The following is a 27,813-nucleotide window of genomic DNA, read 5'->3' as shown; positions in this document are numbered from 1 at the left end:
CATCTTCCATTTTCTCTGAATCTAAGTACAAAGAAAAGATACAGCCAGCAGTATAGCTCCCTTTTGCCAACTCACACTATTTTAAAATAGGTACTGCTGGCTGCTGAAGTATTAAGGTGACATCAAATATAGTTTATTTTCTTGTGTGCTTTGATGGTTTGTGTAATGATCTAACATTGCCACTTTGATGGTTAGGCAAATAGAATGTAGTTTAACCACAGTGCCACTGACTCACTGTTCCCCTTTATCAAATTATTTTTAGCCAGCGACTTCACACAAATTTACTGACAGCTTCTTTTCAGAAACAAGCTGGAAACTACGATAGGAGTGTTTTGCAGATATTATACAAAGTGAGGGATGGTGAAAGGCTAGCCTGGAGGGGAGGCCTAGAAACACTAGGCCTCTTTGATGTACATCCTGTTCCATTGTAAACTCTGGGAAACTTCTCACGTCCTGGACAACCGCATCTGCAAGTGTCAGCAGCTGGAAGGACTAGTGTCATTGTTGCGTATTTGTGAGGCTATGTGCCCAGCAAATTCATATTATTCTATGTATTTCAAAGGTGAGTGTCTCAGTGAGGTATCATTTTGGGCTGCATCTGGTGCAGCTGGACACCACAGACAGCAAACTGTATGATTTCTGATTTGATTTGATTTATTATTGTCACATGTATTAGTATATAGTAAAAAGTATTGTTTCTTGCATGCTCCATAAAGCACACCATTCATGCAGAAGGAAGGGAGCGAGTGCAGAATGTAGTGTTACAGTCATAGCTAGGGTGCAGAGAACGATCAACTTCTGTGTTTAACTGTGCATGTGCAGTCAATTGATGTTGCCGGTCCATTTATGCAAACATACTGGTGAGCTTTGTTAGTCTCACCATTATTTCCACAAAATATGGATTACATTAATGAAAGTTGATAGGTGTGAGATTCCCACCCCACTGTGCTGGTTGAGTAGCAGAGATGGGCAAGAAATTTGAATGGGAACCAAAAAAAATCAGATTCATGCCCAGCGTCTAGCAGTTCATAATCTTTCCAGGTCACCTTTTGATGTGATTAGCCTTGCATTATCAAGGCTCATCACAGAGGTCCTCACCAGTGAGGATCACAGCTGGTCCCCATCAATGGTGACCAAACCTGATGGTCTTGCCGGTAGGATAGAGGCAAGAGCCCCCTCTGCCGCTCCAGTGGTTGTGGGCAGTGGATGCAGCACCTTTTGGGCAGTGCCAGCCTGGCACTCTGGCACTGCCCACCAGGCATCTGACAGTGCCAAGGGTGGGGACAGAGGGAGCAGGGCCTCATGAGGGGTGGGGCCAGACAGGGCAGAGCAAACTGGAGGAGGGGGTGGTCAGTTGGACAGAGGGGAGTTGGGAACTCTGCATCGAGGTGGGTGGGACCTGGTGGTGGGACCAGCCACCAGGCTTCATACTTTAGCTCAATCTTTGTATTTTAAAAGGATCAGCAGGGTGGCACAGTGATTAGCATTGTTGCCTCACAGCGCAAGGGACCGGGGTTCAATTCTGGCCTTGGGTCGAGTTTTCATGTTTTCCCCATGTCCTGTGGGGGTTTCCTCCTACACTCCAAAAGTGTGCATGTTGGTGGATTGGCCATGCAAAATTGTCCCTTAAGTTAAGGGGATTAGTGGGATAAATGCTTAGGGCTATGGGAATAGAGCCATGATGCACTGCTCTGATGGAGAGTCATTGCAGACTCAATGGGCTGAATGGCTTCCTACTGTACTGTAGGCTGGCAGCTGGTGAAGGATGGGTGGATGGGAGCAGAGGAGGCTGGCGATTGCGGGGGGCGGGGGGGGCTGTCAGAGGGGAGAGTGGTGATCGGTGAGTGTTAGAGGGTGTCTGTGGACGGGGGTTAGTGAGATGGGGGATTGTGGAGTGTCTGGGGGAAGGTTGGGGGCGTTTGTGGGTGGGATGGGGGGAGCAACATCTGTTCCCCAGTAAGCTTAGGATCTGTCCCCCACAACCCACCCCACCCCCCCATCGGCGTGAAACTCTCTACTGCCAAAACAATTAACTAGAAAAATTGAATATGGTGGTTCACTGAAAAAAGATTTTTGTGAATTTTCCCCAGAATTTTGGGAGGAAATTCTCCACGAGTGTTGTAAAAGATACAAACAAAGCATCATGCTGAACTTTGAAATTAGAAACTTTGAATTAGAAACGCAAAGCTAAACGTTAACCTGGATATTCAGAATACTCAGTCAGTATTTCCATTGCTAGAACTATTTTACTGGCAAAACTTCATGCCCTGGTATTCCAGACGCTGCCTCTTTAACGAAAGATTTAATCAATAAAGAAAAGTTAGCCTCAGGACATTGTTAACCATTAACTGAAGCACGCCGGACCAAACACAAGCCACACTGGTCTAAAATCAGCATTGTAAATCAATGCCTTGACCTTGTTTGCTAAGCAATATGGTCCAACTCTGAACTGCCCTCAAACAAGGTCAACTAGGGATGGGCAATAAACGCTGGCCAGTCAACAACGCCCATGTCTCACAAATGAATCAAAAAAGGAAACCCTCAGTGTTGTCCTGTTGCCCATCCTCATTATCATTGTAAATCTGACTGTACTAACTTGAGATGACTCAATGTAACAACTAAAAGATTTATTGACCAAGAAGAACTATATATAATTAAGGGTTTAACAGCACAACTATACAGGTATAGTCCCAACAAGATTCTGACTCCAACTGAAGTATTCCACCCCAGAGAATGCGCTCTTGATTGGCCCAGCTTCATGCTCTCACGCTCCATTTGTTCTGGCCTGGTCATGTGGATCGTGATTGATCGCCCATTGAAGCAACCATGCTGCCACACTGACATCATCAAAAACAGCCCAATCATCCAAAACACACTTGACCATTACAAAATGGAGTTTAAAAACAAGGCAATTACTTTTAAACGTACACAGAAAGAAACAACTCTGTATCTGGCAGAGGCAGCTGAAATATAGAACTAAAGGCAAAAAGTCAAAGCAGAGATGTTTTGTGGTTACATCAATATAAAGTTGAATTATGTTATTTATTGGCTTTGAAGTTAATGTGTACTGACTGCTGTTAAGTCAAGTAAAATGGCTCATAAGAACCGTATTGAAGGACATTGCTTATGAAAATTAAAATGGAAATACCATATTTAGCATAAATATAAAATTATATAGGTATACTTCTGAGGCTGTATAAGGCTCTGGTCAGATCCCATTTGGAGTCCTGAGAGCAGTTTTGGGCCCCATATCTAAGGAAGGATGTGCTGGCCTTGGAAAGGGTCCAGAGGAGGTTCATAAGAATGATCCATGGAATGAAGAGCTTGTCATATGAGGAACAGTTGAGGACTCCGGGTCTCTATTCGTTGGAGTTTAGAAGGATGAGGGAGGGGATCTTATTGAAACTTACAAGATACTGCGAGGCCTGGATAGAGTGGACGTGGAGGGGTTGTTCCCACTAGTAGGAAAAACTAGAATCAGAAGGCACAAACTCAGTCTAAAGGGACGATCCTTTAAAACAGAGATGAGGAGGAATTTCTTCAGCCAGAGAGTGGGGAATCTGTGGAACCCTTTGCTTCAGAAAGCTGTAGAGGCCACATCATTGGGTGTCTTTAAGACAGAGGTAGATAGGTTCTTGATTAATAAGGGGCTCCGGGGTTGTGGGGAAAAGGCAGCAGAATGGGGATGAGAAAAATATCAGCCATCCAGAACACACTTGATGGGCCGAGTGGCCTAATTCTGCTCCTATGTCTTACAGTTTTATGGGCTTATATAAATGCTTCCAGGAACATCATACTTCAAATAAAGATGACAATCTATGCTCACAACTGCAGTCACATCAGAAACACACATATGCTCAGACTTCTACGTCACAAAAGGACAAAGGCGAAACAACAGGAAATACAATGAAACTCACCTCGAAAAAAATGTGGAAAGGGTCCAATGAGGGATCCATTTCACATGAACATACCAGTTGAAAGTTTAATCCAAATTTCAAATTTTACACCTTAGGAATGCAGCTGGTTACAGTAGAACAAAGATGCTATTCACTGCTGCATTCACCCCAATCGACACATCAGCAGAGAACTCTCTTGCCCTAAGCCTTCTTCTAAGCTCACCTCATCTTCTCTCACGATATTACTGGACCATTCGGCCAGATGTTACGTTGATTTAAATATTTATGATGATTTTTAATATTATTAGTGAGTCCCAGGTGCAATTGTCCAGGCTCATTTAACGACCGTGCCAGTGAAGGTCCTCACCGATGAGGGTCATATATAGTTGGGACCAATGACTGCCTCACTAGTGGGACCAAAGGCCATTGAAGCCTCCCCAGGTATTCAGGGGTAGGAGTGGGCATTGTCCCATGGCACTGTCAGCCTGGTACGCTAACACTGCCCATCAGACACTAGACAGTGCCAAGGGGATGGAGCCTAAGGGAGGGATGGTGCCTGAAGGGAGCAGGCCCATGATGGCTTCCTGATTGCTACCCCATCCCAGCCTATCACTGGCCCTGATTGGCCTGGGAGGATATCGGAGTCAGTGATTGGCCAGGGACAATCATGAGCCCTGATTCCACCCCCCAACCCCATTCACACACCCAGCTGAGCGTTGGCCCTGATGTCCCCACCCTGACCAATTGCCACCCCACGACAGGCAGATGGGGGTAGATACTGCACGATGGATTGGCTGGGGTGGCAATTGGTCGGGATGGGGACATCAGGGCCAGTGATCGGCCTGGTGTGTGAATGGGGGGCAAAAAAATATCAGGGCTCATAATTGGCCAGGGAAGATATCGGAGTCAGTGACTGGCCAGGGACAATCAGGGCCAGTGATCAGCTGAGGTGGGGTAGCAATCAGGGAGTTGGTGTGTAATGTCAAGTGGGAAGTTACAGATCTCCTAGTACACTGTGCACACTTGTACAATGTACTAAGAGATCAGGGTGCCTGCACAATAGTGCACCTAGCTGTCTGCCACTGGCTTGCTTGCGTGAAGTGACTTCACAGAAGTTGAAGCAAGTGCTGACTGATACAGAAATCAAGAGGTTCCTTTCAGTGCTTCTACGCTTTGTTATAGGGTGTGCTATTGAAGTTCCCTCCAGACTGCAATCCCTATGCAATCAGTGAACTGATGAAAACCTCCACTTTGACTGTGTTAGTCTCAATGAAACACTCCTTGCAAAGCAGTTGTTGTCAGCTTCAGTGGAGTAATATCAGCGACTAATTGTTCTGCCATTTTCACGTTGCAAACTCCAGGCCATTTATTAATTTGCAATTAAGTTAAACTTCTGACACCATTAACACCCTGCACTGGCACCACCCAGCAGGCAGTGCCAAGGTGGCAGGGCATAAGGGGAGGGGGCAGGGCATGAAGGATTGGGGCCATGGGTCAGGGCTTTTATGGGGATGCAGGGGTGGGCACAGTGATTTGCAGGGGGGGGGGGGTGTAGCAATGTGGGCCAGTGACCAGGGGAGGCGTGACGATCAAGCCAGAGATCTGGGGGGCAATGTCAGCAGTGGGGCAATTGGAGAAGGGACTGATGTCTGAAGGGGCAATATCCAAGGAGGCAATCAGAGGAGGGGAAAGGGCAGTGCAGTGTTTGGGGATGGGGGGGGAGGGGGAGGTGAGGTGAGAGATCTTTCAGCATACCATGTACACTTGTACACATCGCACTGCAAGATTAGAATGCATGCGCAATGGCGCCCCTGCAGCTCAGCAGCCAGCTTCCAACATGATTAGGCTCCATCCACTCCCCCTATTAGTAAGAATCACACTTTGCCTCTTTTTTTTCTAAGTGCCATATAATTGCGTCTGGGAGCTCATCCTAAAAGTTGGTGAGATTCTCCTGAGTTTTCACACTCGTTCAGCACTTAGAATTTCTTTGGTAAGATTGTGTCTATTGTTTCTCATACGGAACTTGTTAAATGCCTTTTGAAAGTTTGTGTGTGACATATCGTGATGTTTTCCTCAGACAACTTGGACTGTCACTTCCCTAAAGAAGTCCCATGGTCAGGCTGCATATACCCCTTCTGAATTCATGCTGGCCACTGTTCACTATGCTATTAATATTTAGACAATGCTCAAAAATGTCCTTGATGAAAAATTGCATTTCCTTTAGAAAGAGTAACCAGGATTAATCATTCTTGTTTCCAGCTTCTCCCTCATTTGAATATACACATGAATATACCTATTTCCCAGTCCACACTGAAGGTCATTATTTGAGAAAATATATGGGAGAACCAGAATATTATAATGAGAAAATGTGAATGGTATTGAATCAGAGTTAATAAACAAAGCACACAATTGTGTCATGACCTGATGCACCGAGGGAGCCCATAAGGTTGAGTTGTGATCTAACTCAGGTGATTAAGATGCTAAAATAATTTAATAGAGCAGATACAGAGAATTGATTTGCTCTCATTGGTGAGAGAATGGATCTAGAACAAGGGGCCAACATTTCTTTCCCTGTCCCCGAAGAGAGCTAGAAAATTTATACATTTCAAAAATAATAAATTATTACATTCATTAAATGATGTCCTAAGTTGACAGAAACCTAAATAGTAAAACTGTTGCAATATATTTTTATTAGCAAATTGAGAAAATGACTCCGGAAGTAAAACTCTCCCAGACATTTTTTTTCATCTTTCTCTTTAAAAAGAATCAACTCACCAGGGCCCACCTGCACTGCATTAACTTTGAGTGAGATAGCGTATTATATAGATCAGCTTACTAAGCTTGTTATTGTACAACAAACTGAAAAGGATATGAGGCCTGCAATAACAATGGTCTTCCTCTACTTTTCCTTAAACAAAAGATAGTAGTGATAATAATTCATGCTCAAGTCTCTGCAACTTGCCAGCGTGTAACACTTTTTCTACATCAATTCTACATCTATTATAAAACAACCTTTGAGAATGAATATCAGCACATCATCAACAACAATGCACTATGGATTATAGTCCCAAGTGACAGATAATGTCAGAACCATCAGTAGGAAATTACTATATGCTCTCAATGGCAGACAGGAATGACAGAAAGAACAGAATTGAATAAAATCAGTTTATAAATCAAACAATAACAGTAAGGTAATCTGCCATAAATTCAAATACATAATTTAAGGGGTTATAAATTGCCCAAACGTTGCTGTAGATTGAAAGCATATTGGGTTTGGATCTCACGGTCAGCAGCCAACTTTGGGTAGACTTCTGCGTGGCCAATTATGCTAATTAGAGAGTCATTTTAGCACCATTATAAGCATTACTATAGTAGAACAAAGATACTATTCACTGCTTCATTCACCCCAATGATAATGAGTGACTGACATGCAATCTCACGCATGATTTACTGAGCTCCACCACCATCTTCCCTGTAACAATGGGAGTATTCAATTTCTTCATTAAGTCTAAACTAGGGGGTATAATTTAATACATTTAATTCAATGTGAAATCATATCCAGAAAGTAAAATAAAGAAAGGATTAAGGGCAATAAAATGAAACATTTATAATGTTTTCAAATCTCTAACAATAATTAAATATGAAGGAATGAAATGCTGTATTGTAAAAATCAATTTTCAGTGTTGATGTTATTTGGCAGTAGTTAACACTTATGACATTCATAATTAATCTATAACTGAATGGCTAAACATTAACTTTTATTGCATATCTAATGGGTAGGTGCTATAATTGCACGTATTTCATGCAGACTCTCTCAGTAAGGTACCAAAGTAGCTAAGCTTGTGAAAGCATAGAATAAATTAGATGGCAAATTCTTGATTTCAGTGTTAACTGTTTTTGTGCAAATACTGGTAGCTGCTGTCTGATTTATTCCAAATAACAGCAAGCACTGAGAGCCTCAGCATTATTCCCATTGCAATAATCAATGTTCCAACTGCCATTCAGATCAGCTCCAATATATGAAGCTGTGATATCATTCAATTCAAAATACTGAATGGATACCTTCAAAATCTATTCAATTTTACTCCATGTAAACCCAAGTTTATGATAATAACACCATCTAGTACTCTAATGGCTTGGTTCATGGCGCTACATTTAAACACAAGTAATGAATCTTGATATGAACAATGCATGTTGTCATATTCTTTAGTAGTAACTATAACAATGGCATGAAAAATTAGAATGTTAAGAACTTACAACCTACGTTTTAAAAGTAATATTTTACCTGTAGATTCAATCCCATCACTCTCAAAGCTGTGTAAAAAGTCAGGGTCACTGTTTGTTGCAGCTGTTTCGGTATAGTCCTCATCTACTATATCTGCATCTCCAAAACTCAGTGTCCCACTCAGGCGTGCAGATAACCCCTCTGTGTCATCATCAAGTTCTGATCTTTCAGGAAAATCTTCCACTGCCTCCTCAGTTGCATTGACTTGTCTAACTGTCTTTCGAAGCCTGTGTAGGATTTTTGAAGCCATGCCACTGTACTCTGCAAGGAACATCAAAAAGACATAAAAGGCACATTCTTCAGTCAACTATTTATAGAATATCACAGTAGAACATAAAAGGTGAAGTCAATGACAAATTAAAACATCATTGTACAGAAACAGGAAAGATAGCAATGTATGAAAAGGGATATTGTAAGATGAAACTCCGTGTCAACATGATCTATTGCATTTAATGAGTGGATGACAACAACGTAACAGTATGGAGACAATCACAGTAACATAATGTCCTGGGGGAATTACATTAACATACCATACTTCCCTGGGAGGGATCACAGTGATATATCATAATACCCGGTTTTGTGTGTGTGTGTGTGTGTGTGTGTGTGTGGGGGGGGGGGGGGGGGGGCGTGGGCAGGCGGGGAGGAGGAGGAGGAGGAACAACTATGGTAACATACCATACCTCGGGAATCACAGTAACATATGGTACTACCCAGGGGGGACTAACGCTAACATATCATACTACTCTGAGGGGAATCACAGTAATGTAGCGTATTAACCTGGGCGTCTCAGTAACATCCCATATTATCCTGGGGAATCACAGGAACATCCCACATGACCCTGGAGAATAGGACCATAAGACCATAACTATAGGAGCAGAATTAGGCCACTCGGCACACAGGGTCTGCTCTGCCATTCAGTCATTGCTGATTTTTTTTCTCATCCCCTTTTCCCCATAACCCCTGATTCCCTTATTAATCAAGAACCTATCTCTGTCCTAAAGACACCGGGCCTCCACAGCGTTCCGTAGCCAAGAGTTCCACAGATTCACCATTCTCTGGCTGAAGAAATTCCTCCTCATCTCTGATTTAAAGGTCGTCCTTTTAGCCTGAGGTTGTGCCCTCTGGTTCTAGTTTTTCCTATGAGTGGAAACACGTCCTCTCCACGTCCACTCTATCCAGGCCTTGCAGTTCCTGTAAGTTTCAATAAGATCCCCCCTCATCCTTCTAAACTCCAACCAGTAGAGACCCAGAGTCCTCAACCGTTCGTCATACGGCAAGCTCTTCATTCCAAGGATCGTTCTTGAGAACCTCCTCTCGACCCTTTCCAAAGTCAGCACATCCTTCATAAGAAATAGGAGCAGGAGTAGGCCATTTAGCCCTTTGAGCCTGCCCCGCCATTCAATAAGATCATGGCTGATCTGAAGTGGATCAGTTCCACTTTCCCGCTTTCTCCCCATTACACTTAATTCCCCTGTCTATCAGAAACCTATCTACCCATGACTTAAATATATTCAGCGAGGTAGCCTCCACCATTTCAATGGGCAGAGAATTCCAGAGATTCACCACCCTTTGAGTGAAGAAGTTCCTCCTCAACTCCGATCTAAACTGCCCCCCACTTATCTTGACGCTGTGCCCTCTAGTCCTGCTATCCTTTCTAAGAGGGAAGAATCTCTCTACTCTACCCTATCTATCCCCTTCATTATCTTATACGTCTCTATAAGATCTCCCCTCAGCCTTCTAAACTCTAATGAGTACAAACCCAGTCTATTCAATCTCTCTTCATAGGCTGGTCCCCTCATCTCCGGTATCAGCCTAGTGAACCTCCTCTGCACTCCCTCCAAGGCCGATATATCTTTCCGCAAATGCGGCAACCAAAACTGCACACAGTACTCCAGCTGTGGCCTCACCAGTGCCCTGTACAGTTGCAGCAAGACCTTCCTGCTTTTGTATTCTATCCCCCTCGCTATAAAGGCCAACATTCCATTCGCCTTCTTGATCACCTGCTGCACCTGCAGATTGGGTTTTTGCGATTCATGCACAAGGACGCCCAGGTCCCTCTGCACCGTAGCATGCTGCAGCTTTTCACCTTTTAAATAATAATCCCTCCTACTATTATTTCTATCAAAGTGGATAACCTCGCACTTGCTAACATTGTACTCCATCTGCCCGGTCCTCACCCACTCGCTCAGCCTATCCAGATCTCTCTGCAGACTTTCCACATCCTCCACGCAATTTGCTTTTCCACTCATCTTCGTGTCATCAGCAAATTTCATCACCGTACACTCAGCCCCCTCCTCCAGATCATTTATGTAAATGGTAAACAGTTGAGGCCCCAGCACCGATTCCTGCAGCACTCCACTGGTCACCAACTGCCAACCAGAATAGCATCCATTGATTCTAACTCTCTGCTTTCTATTAGACAGCCAATCCTCTATCCATGCTAACACCTTACCCCCAAGTCCGTGCACCCTAACCTTCTGCAGCAACAGCCAATCATCTATCCACGCTAACACCTTACACCCAACTCTGTGCACCCTAACCTTCTGCAGCAGAAGGTTATCCTTATCTACTTAGATATAGAGTCCAAAACTGCTCACAATACTCCAAATGGATCTGACCAGAGCCTTATACGGCCTCAGAAGTACATCCCTGCTCTTGTATTCTAGCCCTCTCAACATAAACGCTAACACTGCATTTGCCTTCCTAACTGCCTACTGAACCTGTTCGTTAAGCTTAAGAGAATCTTGAACAAGGACTCCCAAGTTTCTTTGTTTTTCTGATTTCCTAAACATTTTCCCATTTAGAAAATAGTCTATGCCTCCATTCCTCCTTCCAAAGAGCATAACTTCACACTTTTCCGCATTGTAATCCATCTGTCATTTCTCTGCACACTCTCCTAACCTAAGTCTTTCTGCAGCCCTTCTGCTTCCTCAATACCACCGTTCCTCTACATATCTTTGTGACTCGCAGTAACATACCGTACTCCCCTGGGGACTCGCAGTAACATACCGTACTCCCCTGGGGACTCGCAGTAACATACCGTACTCCCCTGGGGACTCGCAGTAACATACCGTACTCCCCTGGGGACTCGCAGTAACATACCGTACTCCCCTGGGGACTCGCAGTAACATACCGTACTCCCCTGGGGATGAATCACAGAAACATACCGTACTCCCCTGGGGATGAATCACAGAAACATACCGTACTACCCTGGGGATGAATCACAGAAATATACCGTACTACCCTGGGGATGAATCACAGAAACATACCATACTACCCTGAGGATGAATCACAGAAACATACCGTACTACCCTGGGGATGAATCACAGAAACATACCGTACTACCCTGGGGATGAATCACAGAAACATACTGTACTACCCTGGGAAATAACAGTAACATACCATATTATTCTAGGAAATGGCAGCAACAAACCATACTACCCTGGAGGAAAAATTCACATTAACATACCAAATTACTGATAGAAATCACAGTACTTTCCTGTGGGGGCACTATCCTTGGGCATTACAGTGTCAAACCACAGTACCCTGAATGTGATGGTGGTGGAGGTGTGGGGGCGGGACTGTACAACCACAAGGGTCAATCAAAATAACCTATTTCACTGGCTTGTGGGGAATCATAGTAACATTCTTCAATATCTGAGGTTCAGGGGTGCATGGTGAAATCACAGTATCACGCTGCAAACCTGTGGGGGGAAATCACAGTTAAAGTAATTCTGGAAAGAATGGGTTAGGATCTTGTGTGGGGAGTGGGATATTCACAGCAGCATTACATACTGTCCTAGGGTTATCACAAAAATATACTGTATTACCCTGCTACCATGAGGTCATAACCACAGTGACATACCCTTTGACTGCAACTTCCAACCCCACGACATTTACCACTGAGAAAGACAAGGGCAGCAGATGTATGAGAACCCCACCAGCTTCAAGCCACACACCACTGTAACTTGGAAATATATTGCAGTTCCTTCAGAGCTGCTGGGTCAAAATCCTGGGACTACCTGCACTGCACAGCCTACAGCAGCTCAGCAAACCTTCTCAAGGGCAATTAGGGATGGGCAATGAATGTTGACCTAGTCAGCTACACCCACAACCAATGAAAATATTTTAAAAACCGTAGTACTCTTGAAAGGGAATAGCGATTCTGCAGTAAAATAACCACCCTGGGGATAAACACACCAAATCAGGAAGCCCAGTGATCAGTCCGGACTGAGGACATTGGCTGCTTTCCTGTGTCCATCCATGAATCCAGTGTGACTGAGCCCAGGGTAATGCCCCGATTGAGAATAGTGAATGATTTACTACTGGACTATGGAATGCATTGCCCTCACTGAGCTATTCAGAAAACCACATCCTCGATTATATGGCCACAAATTTTTTTTTGAAAAAGATAAGCACGAAAGAGGTAGGAAGAGCTTCTGGAAAACCTGTAAATGTTTGTCTGTCACAGGTGTGAGAGCAAATGATCCAAAATTCCCAAGCGCATCACTGACAAACTGGAACAATAAACATGCCACAACTCCTCTCTCCAAACTCAAAACATATTCCCGTGACGACGCTGCTGTGTCTTTCACTGGAAGGTACAAATGAATTATCAGAACCCAGAGGCTGGGTTTATTTACATAGTGTCAGTTCTCTGTCCGTGACAGGTTGCCCAATATCCAGGAAAAATAATCAGGCCCACGGGCGGTGAGGAATTCAAAGGAGCCTGAGCTTAGTGAATCGAGACAAACTTCCACTGCTCGCACCGCCTCTCTCCGGGAGAAAGAATCCCTCTTGTTAGTCGATGGCGTCTCTCAGAGATTCCCGGCCCGTTTGCACTGTATAAAACTACTCAGCAGTTCAGAGTTAGCTCCGCCAAAAAGCAGCTCCTTCTGCATTCGCAGTGATTTGCACGGCTCAGCGAGAGAGGGGAAGAGTAACAATCCTGCCACTTAGCCAGCCAAAAACATTGAAAGAATCAAAAGTTGCAGTCCTTGGATGTAACTTTTTTCCGTGTTCATCGGCGCTGGAGCAGACACAGCAGGGACTTTCCCCAGTAAACTTCGGACTGGTGCCACCGTGAATGCTACTGGGCGGCTCCAACGCTCTCTTCCACTCCGCCCCAGCCACTTTCCGGGATGGGGCCGAACCTCCTTCACGCTGCGCCGTCTTTCTCCGCCGCCGAGCACTGACACCGACTGGCCTGAGGGCGGCAGGGCAGGAATGGGAGTGAACACAAGCGGCCGCACAAGATAAAGGGGGAAACTTGGGAGAAAAAGACGGGTCGGTGTAAGTAGAGAGTGAGGGGCCGGAAAAGCAGGCAACACTAGAGAGAGCACGCCAGAGCAGAGATTTTAACATGGAGAAAAAAGTCACTCCACAGCAGCAACTGTAAACAAACAGTGCAGGAAATTGGAGTGAAACGCACAAGTCTTGTACAGAGCAAGCTCATTAACAATAAACTGGGCCTTGATAATTATATAAAAGGTCCAATTCGAAGAAGTAGAGTAGTTTAAATGGTCTTCCCTGTGGAGTTTTGCTGGCAGACCCGCCCGGGCGTTGTAAGGACAAGCCCTACAATCTATGTGGGCTGGTAAACTCCGATGCCAAGTCGGATTATTAATGATGAAAAGCATGTATACAAATAACGATGCAGTTTCATGGACGTGCTTTGTGTCTCTTAGCTTCGCTCTTTGCCCTTGACACGTATGCAGGAATTTTCTTTGACTTCAGGGCTGGGAGAGGAGAGAAGAGAGTTTGGGTATGAGTTTTCTCAGACTCAAGCAAAACTACTAGAGTTTCAAACAACTGTATATTAATATGACAATTCAAATAAAGCAAATAAAGATAAACAGAGCTTGACGGGCAAAATCTCTGAAGCAGAGAATCTAAGCGCGGGGCATGTGTTAGTTCATCATTAACTTTGTCACTGTGCATTGCCATGTGCTGGTGCATACTTGGAAAGGTAAACTCCATTAATCATTTGTTTTATGTTCTTTAAAATAATCGAAAAATTGTTCTTTGGAAAGAAGAATTGGCCTGAATTAGAATATTGAAATGTGTCCACGTTTGGTCTTCCTCAACTGGCGGCAGGTATTGAGGTTTTGGAATGGATACGGAGGAGGGACGCTAGAATGATGTCCACTATAAACGATCTTCGTTATCAGTGTAGGTTAAAAGAGTTGGGATCACACTTGACGGAAGTGTAGATTTAGGGATGATCTGAATGAGGCGCAAAAGGTAATGGAGGGAATAGATTGTGTTCTAAATGACAGTCTGTTCAGGTTGGAGAGAAGTAGGAGTCCCGATTTTAAGTTGCGCAAGACCAGGTCTAGGTTAGATGTCAGGAATTCGTTCTTATCCCCAGAGAACAGTGGAACGGTGATATAGATGTCGTCTTGTGTAACGGACGTTGATTCACTATCTTCCTTCAAGTGAGTGGAAAGGTCATTCACGAGGGAACATATGTTCAAGGTGAGGGGCAGGAGGTTTGGGGGGAGGGGGAGTTATGTGAGAAAAACATTTTTACCCAGAGGGTGGTGACGATCTGGAATGCGATATCTCAGAGGATAGTAGAGGTGAGTACCCAAGGATATTTTGGCCTTGGAGGGAGTGCAGAGGAGGTTTACTAGGCTGATACCGGAGTTGAGGGGGTTGAACTATGACGAGAGGCTGAATAAACTAGGCTTGTACTCGTTAGAGTTTAGGAGAATGAGGGGAAAGCTCATTGAGACTTATAAGATGATGAATGGCATGGATAGGATAGAGGTGGAGAGGCTCTTCCTGCTCAGAAAGGACAGTAGGACTAGAGGGCACAGCCTCAAGATAAAGGGGGGGGCGGTTTAGAATGGAGTTGAGGAGGAACTTCTTCACTCAAAAGGTGGTGAATCTCTGGAATTCTCTGCCCATTGAAGTGGTGGAGGCTGCCTCCCTAAGTATATTTAAGACGCGGGTTGATAGGTTTTTGATAGGCAAGGGGATTAAGGGTTATGGGGAGAGGGTGGGAATGTGGAACTGAGACACAACAGATCAGCCATGATCTTATTGAATGGCGGGGGCAGGCTTGAGGGGCCTACTCCTGCTCCTATTTCTTATGTTCTTATGTTCTTAGGTGAGTTGCCTCGCATCTTTCGAAAAGTACCTGGATGGGCACTTAGCACATTATAACATTCAAGGCTACGGGCCAGATGGGATTAGGTGGAAGGTCAGATGTTCCTCGCGTGTGGGAGCAGACTCAATGGTCCAAAGGGCCTCTTCAGCACTGTATGATCATACCAGAGCTTAAATATTTCCTGGATGGAGTAAGTAAAGTGAGTATTGCACATGGACAATAATCAGGGATTGAAATTTCCTGGACACTTCGGATAATCAAGAGTAGAAGAAAGGGATTTCCTAATTTTAGTCAACAGAATTTGGCCCTACCATTTCATCTATTTTTTTCCACATGAAAATACCTTCTTCTGTTAGAAAACATACAGATAAAATTCAACCAAAAAAATTTAAAATCCTACCTTGGCAATCTGACATACCTGGAATGCCCAGATAGCAATTAAAACGAATCATTAACAGTTCCCAATTCTGTTCTTTGATTTGAAAAGTATATGGATATGTTAAGATTTTCTCCTGTTTATCAGTTGGTTTTCAACCTTGCTGTGAAATTGGGAAATTACATGAATAGTTTATATCACTAAAAGGGACAACTATACTCTTACCAGACTCCTTGGTTCTATTATGGAACTAGGAGACAGAATCACCTCCCATTTATCATTTTCACAACTCTTCTTTTTATCCTTTTGAATCAAATTTGACTATCCTTTGAATGGAAATTATCTTACGGGTGTTTACTAAACCCCTCCAACCCAGGTTTTAGCCAATTTATCTCACATTTAAAAGTTAAATTTCCAATGTATGAGTAATAGAATTGGACATTTTCACAACAAAAGATAATTTTGAATAGAACTGAAGTGGGGAAAGCTTACAGGATGAAAAATAATGTAAAAAAGAGAAAAGTTATGAAGATTGCAGGAATAATGGTGGAAAAGCAGAGATCAAGATGAATAAATGGTCAATAGTTGGAATAAATATATCAGAATTCGAGTACCTGGGAAACATTTTATCAGAAGATGGTCATTGCCATAATTAATTCAGAGTTAAAATAGCAATGGCAAATAATGCTTTCTCCAAACAAATAATTATTCCTTATTAAAATGAGTAGCAATCTTTATCAGGACTGTGATTTGGAGTGGCTTTTTGTATGGAGCTAGGATGTGGATCTTAAGAAAAGCAGATATCCAAAAAAAAAACCCAAAGTGTTGTGAAATGAAGAAGGATAGTGTAAATCAGTTGAAAACAACACAAAAGCAATGGAAATGTTCTTCAGGGAGGATGTTCTAGAGAAGAAAAGATCATTAGTTAGTCTTGTTAAAAAGAGACATCAAAGTTAGAGTGCCCACATTCTAAGGCATGGGAATTTGCTGACTGAGGTTATTGAATGGAGAGGAGAAGGAAGTAGACCAAGAAGGAAACAGAGAAAGAATGATAACTTGCATTTTAAAATAGGAAGTTCCTACAAGTAATTGAAGAGGAAAATACAAGGCCACAAGATCTGGATCAATGAACAAAAGACCTGCCCTCAGGCAAATTACTTCTAAAATGTACAAGGCATCACAATTGTGCAGAACAAGCTCAATAGCTTGAAGGCTCTTTTTCTGTTGCCATCGTTTTAAAAATGTATATACATTTCAAGGAGTTTTTAAAACCTCTGTACACTTTCCCACTCTATGTGTGTATAAGTAATCTCTTTTTGTGAGCAATAGGGGTGGCACAGTAGCACAGTAGTTAGCACTGCCGCCTCATAGCACCAGGGACCTGGGTTCAATTGCTGCCTTGGGTCACTCTCTGTGTGGGGCTTGCACTTTCACCCCATGTCTGCGTGGGTTTCCTCCACGGTGCTTCAGTTTCCTCCACAGTCCAAAGATGTGTAGGTTAGGTTGATTGGTAATGCTAAATTGGCCGTAATATCAGAAAGATTAGCAGGATAAATGTATGGGGTTGCAGGAGTAAGGCCAGGGTGGGATGGATGGGTGGCTGAATGGCCTCCTTCTGCACTGTAGGGATTCTATGAATAACTTCTATTTATTTAGCACATTTAGGATATCCCAAAGCGGCAATTAAATACTTTTGTAAGGTAAGTATTGGTGTAATGTTAAAAATGCTGCAATTGGCTTCCTTGCTGCAAGTTTTTTAACCAAAAACAAAATCAGCAACCAGAGCACTTGTATTAGCTGTTGGTTGATGGTTAAATATTGACTAGGATAGCAATTTACTCCTGCCCTTCTTCAAGTAGTAAGAAGTCTCACAGCACCAGGTTAAAGTCCAACAGGTTTATTTGGTAGCAAACAACACTAGCTTACTAGAATCTAGTGGCATTTGCTACCAAATAAACCTGTTGGACTTCAACCTGGTGTTGTGAGACTTCTTACTGTGTTACCCCAGTCCAACACCGGCATCACCACATCACTTCTTCAAGTAGAGCAGTGGAATAATTGACATTCCCTGAGAGGGAATGACCAAGGGTCATCCAGACTCAAAGCATTCGCTCTGTTCTCTCTCCATTGATGCTGTCAGACCTGCTGAAATTTGCCAGCATTTTTTGTTTTTGTTTCAGATTCCAGTATCTACAGTTATCTGTTTTTACCTTAGGGCAGTATGATGAAATTGTGCCTTTAAGAAATGTATTTTAATCATGTTCTTTTGCAGGAATTTGTCAGCACCCTTTTGTCTGCAGCTAGTATCCTCTATTCGTTACTGAAGCAATATGATAGACATCATGCTGATTTCAATCTGGACTAATGCAGCAATGTAGTGTTTTATGGTCCTTTGGAGAATGCTGAATGGTGCTTCATTTGAGGATGATTGATAGGTCAGGTGATATGCCTGGAGAAAGTTTCTTCCACAGAAACGTTCAGATTGTAGTTTCATTTCTCAGTTGCTGCTGGAAACTGGTGGAAGAAGGTGCACACTCTCTCTCTCTCTGTCTATCTTTCTCCCCTGAGGCTTATTGGACAGTTCCAGGACTGGGAAGCCTTAGAGAGTTAATCCAACATTAAAAGGACCAATTCACAGCAGGTGTTAAAAACTAAAAATCCAGCATCACATGAGCATACCTATTTTTGTGCCAAGTCTGCAGAAGGGTGTATCTCTATGGAATGGTGCTAAACTTGGAACAACAGAGATTGCTAGCTGATAGGAGTTACACTGTATTATGATTAATTCTTGTAAGTTCTAGGCTACCTCCACAAAACACCTTGGAGTTTCTGGCCTGTGTTTTTAACAGCAGAAAGAACACTGGTCCAATTTCTGATCTCAAAGACAGCATTCCTAATACTGTAGTATTCATTTAGTACTAATCATACCAAGTTTCTTACATTAAGTTTGAACTCAAAATCTTCTGACTTAGAGGTAAGCGTGCTACCATTGAGCTAAATCTAGCACTTAGACCGGTATAGCGCCCTGTTTGGAGAATAAGTGTTTTTGCATTTTGAAGTTGCTGATGATTTCCTTGCCATATCGGTACAGCTAAAGGAATGTTATGCCTCACAGAAACTGCCAGCAATCATATATTTCTTGCCTTTTCTTCCCAGCTGACCTGAGGAACTGATCCCAGCTGGTGCACCATTTCCTTGACTCCTACAGCCCTGCGTCACCCAAATACCCATTCTTTTTGCTTAAACTGAAGGGTTGGTTGGTTTTCCCACCTCATTTCACCAGAAACCGGCAAATCCATTGCAAAAACATGGGAGAATTTTAGCACAGGTAACCACACAGTACACATCGAAGGCCCACTGTCTTCTGCACTGGTTTAAAATATTTAGTTGGTCACATCCTCAGGTCAAAATGATCAAGCTTGTTCTCAGGGGTTTTTTTCCAAATAAATATCTACTCAGGCAAAAGAGATGAATTGTCTCATTTTTAATTATTTTATATTTTTAATTTACTAAGCAACTGACTGCTGCACATCGGTGTAACTTGTAAATAGTTCTGTAATTTTCGATTATTTAAAATTGGGGCTTTCACCATGGTGGACTAAAGATTGGCTTTATCGCAAAAGCAAACATTTTAAATCAATCTTGAATCAAATCGTACCAAGTCAGCACCACGTTTGGCATTTTTTTAAGTGACATTTCAAAACGCTGCCTAGTAAACTCACTCACGGCAGCTTAATTGTTCAATGACAGGCAGTTGAGATGGAGCGCAAACAATCCGAGAAAAATAATCACACCTAGTGCTAGCACAACTTTGAGCGCAGCTTGTGCGGGATCGCCGATCGCCTTTAAGTTCCTAAATATCTGAGTGTTAGTATGCAATTATCTGCTTAAGCTTATCTCACAACACTCACTAAAAGGCAAGGTACCGCCAGTGTAGTAATTTCATATCGATGTTATGCTGCATATCTTTTGTTTAAACAAAGTTAAAATTGCCGTCGATCTGTCCAAAAAAGCAGAGTTGTCCTCGCCTGTTGCAGAGTGGCCGGTTCAAAAACCCAGGACTGCTGCTGAGAGATGCATTAAAACGCGGGGCAGCTGCCAAGAGCTCTCTAAGATTTTTCAGGCCTTAGGGAACCGAGGGGAGAGGAATTGTATAGAATCCCCTCGGGCCGTATGATTCACATTGAATGTTCACAATGAATATTCCAGCTATTACAATTATATAGAAGGAAATCGGAATGCAATGTGGTCTGTGTGGACAACTTAAATACCTTTGCACCATTTGTAATATCATGTTGATGCTTCTTTGACTGTATCCAAGCACATCACATCTTAGACGTATGTAGAAAGTCCTCGAATGTATGCAGAAAACCTGAATATTATTGCATCGTGATAACCACTTTGAAATGACTATAATGTTCTTTTAGATATTTTACGAATAAAGCATATTTTTGAAAAAAGTAAATCCGTACAAATTCTGTATAACTGGCCTAACAGTTTTTCTTGACTGTATCCATGTGGATAGAAGTAATACAATTAACAATTTGTGTTACAAATGTTGCTTTACTTATCATACCGACCCTGCACCTTCCCTAACAGCACTAAATAAATGTTTCTGCTGCCATCTAGTGGTTACTTTCATTTAATGCGGGAGAATTAATTTGCTGCATTAACTTAACGTTTTCGAATAAATTATTCCCCAGTTACATTTAAAGAGTTGGAATTCAGATGTGGATAATTGCATTTTTGTTCAGTGAAATAAAACCGTTCTTGGGCGTGTGATCTCAATACTTAGATTCACATTGCGTGTGTGAACTTTCACCTCTGTTGCACGGTAAGATGAAAAATGGATTGTATATGCTTTTTGCTCATTGTAAGAAGGCTCGCAACGCCATGATACATATTCTTGCGACTCGGCCAACATTGTCTACCTGATACACTGCAGAAAAGGATATCTCGAGTCATGGTACATCGGCGAAACCAGGCAGATGCTAAGACGATGGATGAATGGACACCGCTCGACAATCAACAGACAGAAGTGTTCCCTTCCTGTCAGGGAACACTTCAGCAGTCACGGGCATTCAGCCTCTGATCTTTGGCCTTCTAGACACACAACAACGCAGATTCGCCCAGCAGAAACTGATAGCCAAGTTCGGTAAATATGAGCATGACCTCAAAGGGGATCTTGGTTCATATCACACTACCTGTAACCCCCATGACTTGCCTAGGCTTGCAAAATCTTATTGTCCTGGCTTGAGACAATTCACATCTGGCATGGTCTGCATCTGTAAAGATTACCTGTTAAGACTTGTATTCCAACCATTATTTTGTAATTAAGTCTGTGTCTATATGTGTTTGTGAACCCAACTCTCCATGCACCTGATGAAGGGGCAGCGCTCCAAAAGCCCATGCTACCAAATAAACCTTTTGGGCTTCTTACTGTGCCTACCCCAGTCCAACGCCAGCATCTCCACATCATTTTTGCTCATTGTGTGAGCATTACTTCCTTGACTGCTGAATGGTACTTTACGTTGATGAAGTGAACACACATGCAAAGTATGTTTACTTGTATTGTGTGGGATATGTGAGACGTTTTACACCAAAATTAGTTCATGCAATTAAAACACCATGACAATAAAGACTTGAATTTCTACAGCACCTTTCATGACTTCAGGACACCCCAAAGCATTTTGCTGCCAATGAAGTACTTTCACAGTGACCATTGTGTTCGTTGAGGTATAAACATTGGTCATAACACTATGGTTCAAGATAGTGTCATGAGATTTTATATCCACTAGAGATGGTCGACTTGAGTTCAATTTGATGTGTCATCTGAAAGACAGCAACTCCTTTACTAATCCACTGAAGTGTGAGCTTGCTGGCTGGGCTAAAATTTATTGCTCATTCTTAATTATCCTTGAGAAGTGGGTGCGATCTTGAACTGTTGCTGTCCATGTGAAGTGGATTTGAACCTTTTGACCCAGAGGCAAGACCATGAACTAGAGTTGGCGAAAGTTCTCCAAGTGGATTTTTTTCATATAGTCTTACGTATGTGCAGAATGAAGGAGCAGAAATAGGAATATTTTTCAGCAGTGCATGAATCATCCTTACAGTCAAAGATATTCATTCAGTAAGAATGAGTTGGTCTGTATTCTGTTGGGGAAAATTGTGACACATTTATCTTGACCCAGATCCAAATTTCATCATTTAAAAAAAACACAGCATGGATAAAATTAGCTGAGTTTTTCAAACCAATCACTATGAACTGCATGTGAGTCACTCAGTGAGTCACTCTCACAAATTCAAATAATTGTGCCATTACCCCCACCCCACAGATTAAATTGGCTGAGGTCTGTTAAAATTTGGGCCAGGCATGGCTTTGTTAATGTCAACATTCACCATCATTTAGCACTGAAACTGACAGCAGCTGAAAAGGTCTGAGATATGCAAAACAATGCAAATATGGTCAGTAATTGAATGTTTCTCCCTAATAGTTAATAACTATTAACCTAGATTGTGATCTTCATTGCAATCATGATCAATGAAAACTTCAATTTCTTCACTGTTAGTCTTGCTGTATAATCCTTGAAAAAGCTATATATTGCTGAATGAATTGTACTTGGTTTACACATGATGTAAATCATATTGTACCATGTGTTAACTTGATAATTGTTGTGAACATTCTCACTGGTCCTGAAAAACTCATTTTATTTTTGTTGAATATGAAATGTCTTCACATTCTTCAATTCCACACTTTTAAAGTCTGCTTATTCTGCTTATCTTTAATTTAGTTTTTATCTTAATACATCGTAAAATTTCAAGATGAAATTAATTGAAGCTAAAAGTGAAGGATACAAAGTGGGTTTAACTTCTAGATTTGACATGAATGAATGCTTCAGTTTGATTGTCTGCTGCTGCCTGCTTGCTGACAACATTGCTGCTGCTACACACCAAGACATCTCTTTGATTTAAGATCAGTTTTGAAGGTTAGAGGGGAACTCACACCACAGACATAAATCATGGGTAGCTTTCTTCGAAGAAAACAGCAAGCACCCTTGTTTTGCAGCAGTGTTTGGGATATTTGACTATATCTCAAGTAATATCACTGTGTAGCAGTGTATTCAAAGTCCAGTGCATTTACTTTGTTTATCACAGGCTAATATGTGTTCCTACATGCTGTGTGCACAGCTATATCCTGCAAAATGAAAACTAATAACATCTTGTTATTGCAGCGATATGGAAGGTCTCAAGCATGCTTCAAACATGCTCCTTTTCCAAACACATCCAGGCTCAGAAATAACCATGGAAAAGAGGTAACAGCTGCTACTGTGTCTTTATATGAGTTTAAGGAATTATCCAATGAGTTCCCCCGCCCTTCCTGTGCATATTTAACCTGAATTTATACACTTAATATTTGCATATATTTGTTTATTCAATGTTGGGACAAAATTAAGTTTCTGCATGTATGCTTTGTAGATGTGTCAAATTTCATAGGTGAAACTTGACCCCTGGGTATTTATACCATGTTTTCACACTGTGAATCTATGAAATTTCATCTGCAGTCAAATGCTTTTAACAGACATCCTACTAATTATAATGTTTGCTGTATTAACTGTGACCTTCATGATTGACCTCCTCAGGACATGTATTAAGAGAATTTACATTAAAATTGTCATACTTTTTTATTAACTAATATAATTTACCTTAAGCAGCTTTCACTGAATGGTAGGGTTTTGCAAAGAAGTACAATGATTTGTCAGCACAGCTCACCATCCTTTTAACTCTTTGCCACTTATTTTTTCTATGATGATTGGGTATAATTTGGACTCAGCAACAGCAGTCTGATTCTGAGTGACAGTATTGTGAATTAAAATTTAATGTTAGTGCATACACTTCAGTTTGGTATTGCATTGTTACAGGTGCCATCTTTCTGATAAGCTATTAAGCCACAGTTTTCACACAAGTGCTTTTATAATTCAATGTAAAAAATTCCATGGTGTCTTTTTTTATTTGAAGAAGAACTAAGGATCTTCCCCCATGTTCTGGCATATGTTCTACCCTCAAAATAGATTATTTAGTAATTTATTCAATTTCTTCTGTGAAACTTTGTGAGCATTAATTACTGCATTCTGTCAGATGACAACAGTGACAACTTCACTTTTCAATATTTTTTGGATGCCCAGGGATGTGAAAGCTTATGAAAGTTTGATCTCCCTGTTGTTCTACATGAAGATACATGAATATCTAACATCTGCTAATAGTTAAAACTGTATTACATCAGGCAAATTTGTAATGAATAAGTGACATGGTAAAGCTTCTTTATCACTAAGTAGACAGGAAGCAGGGCGGGCGGGGGGTGGGGGGTGCCTTTACAAATGTTCACATCATCGCTAAATCCAACTTTAATGATATAAACATCTTCCATTCCCTCTCCAGAAAAGGACAGCTGATCCCAGTTAAGTGAAGCTCTGATACCTTCCTCAAACTGGTATGATGATTTCATTTTAAAACTCCATGATGTTATATAGTTGCATTAAAATAGTGCGGGGAGGATTGGAATTTGAATTGTCTACTCATGTTTCCCTTAAATATACACCTCTTTCAAAAATAGAAACAGTCCAGCAATGTGTTCGTTTCTCAGACTTGGTAATTATTTTTCTAAGCCAGGATTGTATCAATTTGCACAGTAATGTGTAATATAAGCATTTTTTATTTGATAGAATCATTTTACAAAGACATTTCATATTCCCTCACACTTTTCTTTTGCTCCCCATTCAAACACTTAGAAGGTAGCATTAGAAAAATGTCAATTAATAAATAAGTTAAGATATTCATGTCTGTAACTTGATGCATGCATATTAATAGCCATTTGCAACTGCAAGTTACTTGTCTTGTACAAAACAGACCACAATGGAATAAAAACCTAAATTAACACACAAGCAGATATGCCTTCCCTGTCCATGGCCGAGAGATATTAATAGGTGTCAGTGGGTAGATCTTGAATGTGTCTGATAGGAAGACTAAGTCACCATTACCCAGAAGGGCGCATTATTGGTCCCTGCCAGACCCTTCTTAACCTAAATAGGAGCAGTGCCTTTGAGAACTTCACAGCCAGGGAAGTTATTCTAAATCCTTTGCACAGGCCAAACAAGGCTGATTTACCTTCAGCATAAGCTGATCGCACAAAATGGATTGTCCATTCCCCTGACTTCTTCCCCACTCATAGTTCACCTGCAAACTTGTCAATAGAATCAGTTGTTCTCTCCAAAATGTGGCTCCTGTGAATTCTCACCGCCCTGAGCTCAGTGAAAATAAGTAAAGATATTCAAAGGTACTAAGGGGCAAGGTATCATATTAACCATCCTGTCTTCTTGTTAGATTATTTAATGAGTGGCTTATTTAAACATGAACATGTGGTTGTAAAGAGAATTTTAAACCTGCATGACCCCATTTTAACTTTAAAGGACACCAGTTTCAAATCCTTTTTATGGGAAACTGGTTAAAAAAGGAAGGGGCAGTGCTCTGAAAGTTCGTGGCTTTGCTAAAAATAAACTTGTTGGACTTTAACCTGGTGTTGTAACACACACTAATGCAGTGCCTGATGGTGAAACTTACCTTTGCTGGTTAGGCAGCTATTCAGACTGGGTGGAATAATGTTCAAAGCCTGACCAAAACCATGATCGAATTTCAAGAATTTCTTACATTTGTGGTTGCATTTTCAGCATCTGCACAATATTGCTTTTATGTTACTTATCTAATGTTCCTGCAATCTAACTGAGCTTCAGATTCACTTTAACCTGCATTGGCTTCTTACAAAATGCTATAGTCCATGGCCTCAGCTGCTTTATGATTCATCACACAGTGGAGCCCACTTACTAATGGATAGCCTGGATTCATTTCATTGAAACAGGGATCGGGACAAAATCCTGCTTTGAAATTCCCCATCAATTCAGAAATGTACTGAAAATACCTGATTCCAGAATGATTTCCAGGCGTGGATGTACGTAGATTGTTGAGGATATTGATAGAAGTGAATCCATTGTGAGTCAGATTGTAAAAAATATCAGTTATATAGCCATAGTTGTTTCAATTATAAGCAATTAAAATCTCACAATGTAAATTGGTGGTGTAACAGCAATATTAAATCAGTAGGTAAAATCTGAAAGCTCACAAGCACTGAAGTCAACTTAGTAAAGATCTTTACATAGGTGTAACATAGTTCATATACGAGATTTCCATCTGATACTTCTGTTACGCTAGCACAAGCACAGTCTGATTTTGACCGGAATGTGTAGAATGTCACCTTCGCCCCCATCCACCCAACCTTCCCCCCTTCCCCGCCCCACCGCGTAAATTCTATCTGCTGGCACGTTTATAAATCAAGGGACTCAGAGAATTAATGTGCAAAATCCTTAATATGATCGCCTTTCAACGTTTTAAAATAAATGGGCAGACCACATGCACTGGAATTAGTGCCCAGAGGAATTTTAGAACAATGTATTAAACGTTAGTCTATCAGCATTCTCACAGTTGACAAGTATTTCCTGTATTAAATAGTAGTTGTAGAATTGATTTGTGAGATTTCATTTTAACAGGGAGTAAAAGTGCATTGAACCAAATAAATCTGCATGAATGCAATTATGAAGTAACTGCATGTAGCAACCATTGAAAGAAAGAGTTCTTTGATATGGAGGGAATTATACCCAAACGAAGCTAATTGCTTCATTTAAAAACATGCAAAAATAATTAAATATGTCACAATTTCTCGATACTCTTTATTCACACTGTTTAAAAACAGCGTTCATTGCCAAGTCCATGATTTGAAATGTGATACGTGTGAAATACCTGGGACCGTGGTGACTCTAAATGAAACACCAGTCCTTCGAGTGTAAAGTCCAAATCATGCCGAATACCGTCATCTTCCCCAAATCACTCCGAATTGATCGAAAATATTGCATTCCCATGCTACAAAGTTCAGGCTAATTTACTCATTTAGAAATGAAAGTATACAGAAGCATTTTTTAAAAGTAGTAAATGAAAACAAATGCAGTCCTTCATTTATACGAGTATTTTTTTTTAATCCTGAGAATAACTAACAATTTGTTTCAAGGTTCTTAATTTTTTTTAGCAAGATGGTCCCAACTGCCATGAAGTCCCTCTTTGTCCCGATAACTTACACTTCCAGATGATATGTGAGCTGAAAAAAGCCTGTCGTAGCTTGATTTATTCCGATGTCCATCAACTTCTGGCTGCAGAACTGTAGCTCACAATAAGAACGGTGATACAATGGTAAGAAATCACGTTAATAGCCAAGACTTTGTGATCACAAGCGAAGCAGCTCAGCTTGAAGCAAACTGCCCACAGGGACCTATGGCACGGGGTTTCCTTCCCTCAATCAGGGACCAAGTCAATGGGTTGCTTGGTGTGCAGCAAACGTGATGTTAGCCAACAGCCAAACAGCTAATCACATTGAAGTGTTCACACATATCAAACCGGGATGTTAAAGAGTCTTTATTTTTAATTTAACGTTTCAGAAAGTGAAATGAAGGACTATGAATTAATTGTCATGGAAACTAAAATAAAAATCAACTTTATACAAATAGTGATTTCTTTTAAAATGAGGAGAAAACTGGCATTTCACAAATACAAAATGAGCTTTTCAGAGTCAGTGAGAATGTTCAGCTATAATTATAATTAGTACACCAGCAAAATGGAACATTTTCAGCGGGTTTTACAGTCAGAGTGGAAGATCTCGCCAATTCAATTGATTGCAATCCGGGGATATTTTAGCAATGCACCCTCTGATAAAGCGGAATAAGCACTGACAGCAAATTTAGGACTTCCACGTTGTTCCGAGAAACGTAAGCCTTATCCTTCTGATGACCCCGAGAGTTAAACGCAGTTTCCATTTCACACTAGCGCGTCTCATTCGAAAATTCATTCACCAAACGCCCGTATATGTATTAAATGAGTAAAAGGAATAATATATACTAAATGCTGAATATAACTGCAGATTTACATTTTCCTTCCAAACCATTTTGAGACGTCACTGAAGTATGGGATTTTTCATTGACCATTATCAGACATTTCTCACACAGTCTTAGTCACTTTTAATAGCAACTTAACCAGACCGTAGCTAGCT

At 41.5% G+C, this 27,813-nt stretch overlaps 1 protein-coding gene and 1 long non-coding RNA gene across 2 annotated transcripts in view; both read right to left on the bottom strand.

Moving 5' to 3' along the window:
* snx21 (sorting nexin family member 21) overlaps nucleotides 1–13,556 on the bottom strand; it is a 40,991-nt gene extending 27,435 nt beyond the window's left edge. The window contains exons 1-2 of the mRNA XM_080205059.1: nucleotides 12,630–13,556; nucleotides 8,182–8,442 (exon numbers count right to left, since the gene is read on the bottom strand). Coding sequence (XP_080061185.1) covers nucleotides 8,182–8,431 — 250 coding nt within the window. The 5' untranslated portion in view covers nucleotides 8,432–8,442; nucleotides 12,630–13,556. The remainder of the gene's footprint in view (nucleotides 1–8,181; nucleotides 8,443–12,629) is intronic.
* A 267-nt stretch (nucleotides 13,557–13,823) lies between these two features.
* Nucleotides 13,824–27,049, bottom strand: LOC145353994 (uncharacterized). Its single transcript, XR_013888785.1, has 3 exons — nucleotides 26,849–27,049; nucleotides 21,331–21,824; nucleotides 13,824–13,919 (listed from the first exon to the last, which is right to left on the bottom strand). It is a non-coding gene; the product is annotated as an uncharacterized LOC145353994 (long non-coding RNA).
* Between the last annotated feature and the right edge of the window lie 764 nt (nucleotides 27,050–27,813).

This window comes from Carcharhinus amblyrhynchos, chromosome 16 (genome assembly GCF_965287045.1).
Source record: "Carcharhinus amblyrhynchos chromosome 16, sCarAmb.v2.hapA, whole genome shotgun sequence".
NCBI classification, from domain to species: domain Eukaryota; kingdom Metazoa; phylum Chordata; class Chondrichthyes; order Carcharhiniformes; family Carcharhinidae; genus Carcharhinus; species Carcharhinus amblyrhynchos.
Note: the sequence above shows the minus strand (reverse complement) of the source record. Positions and strands in the feature narration are given on the sequence as shown.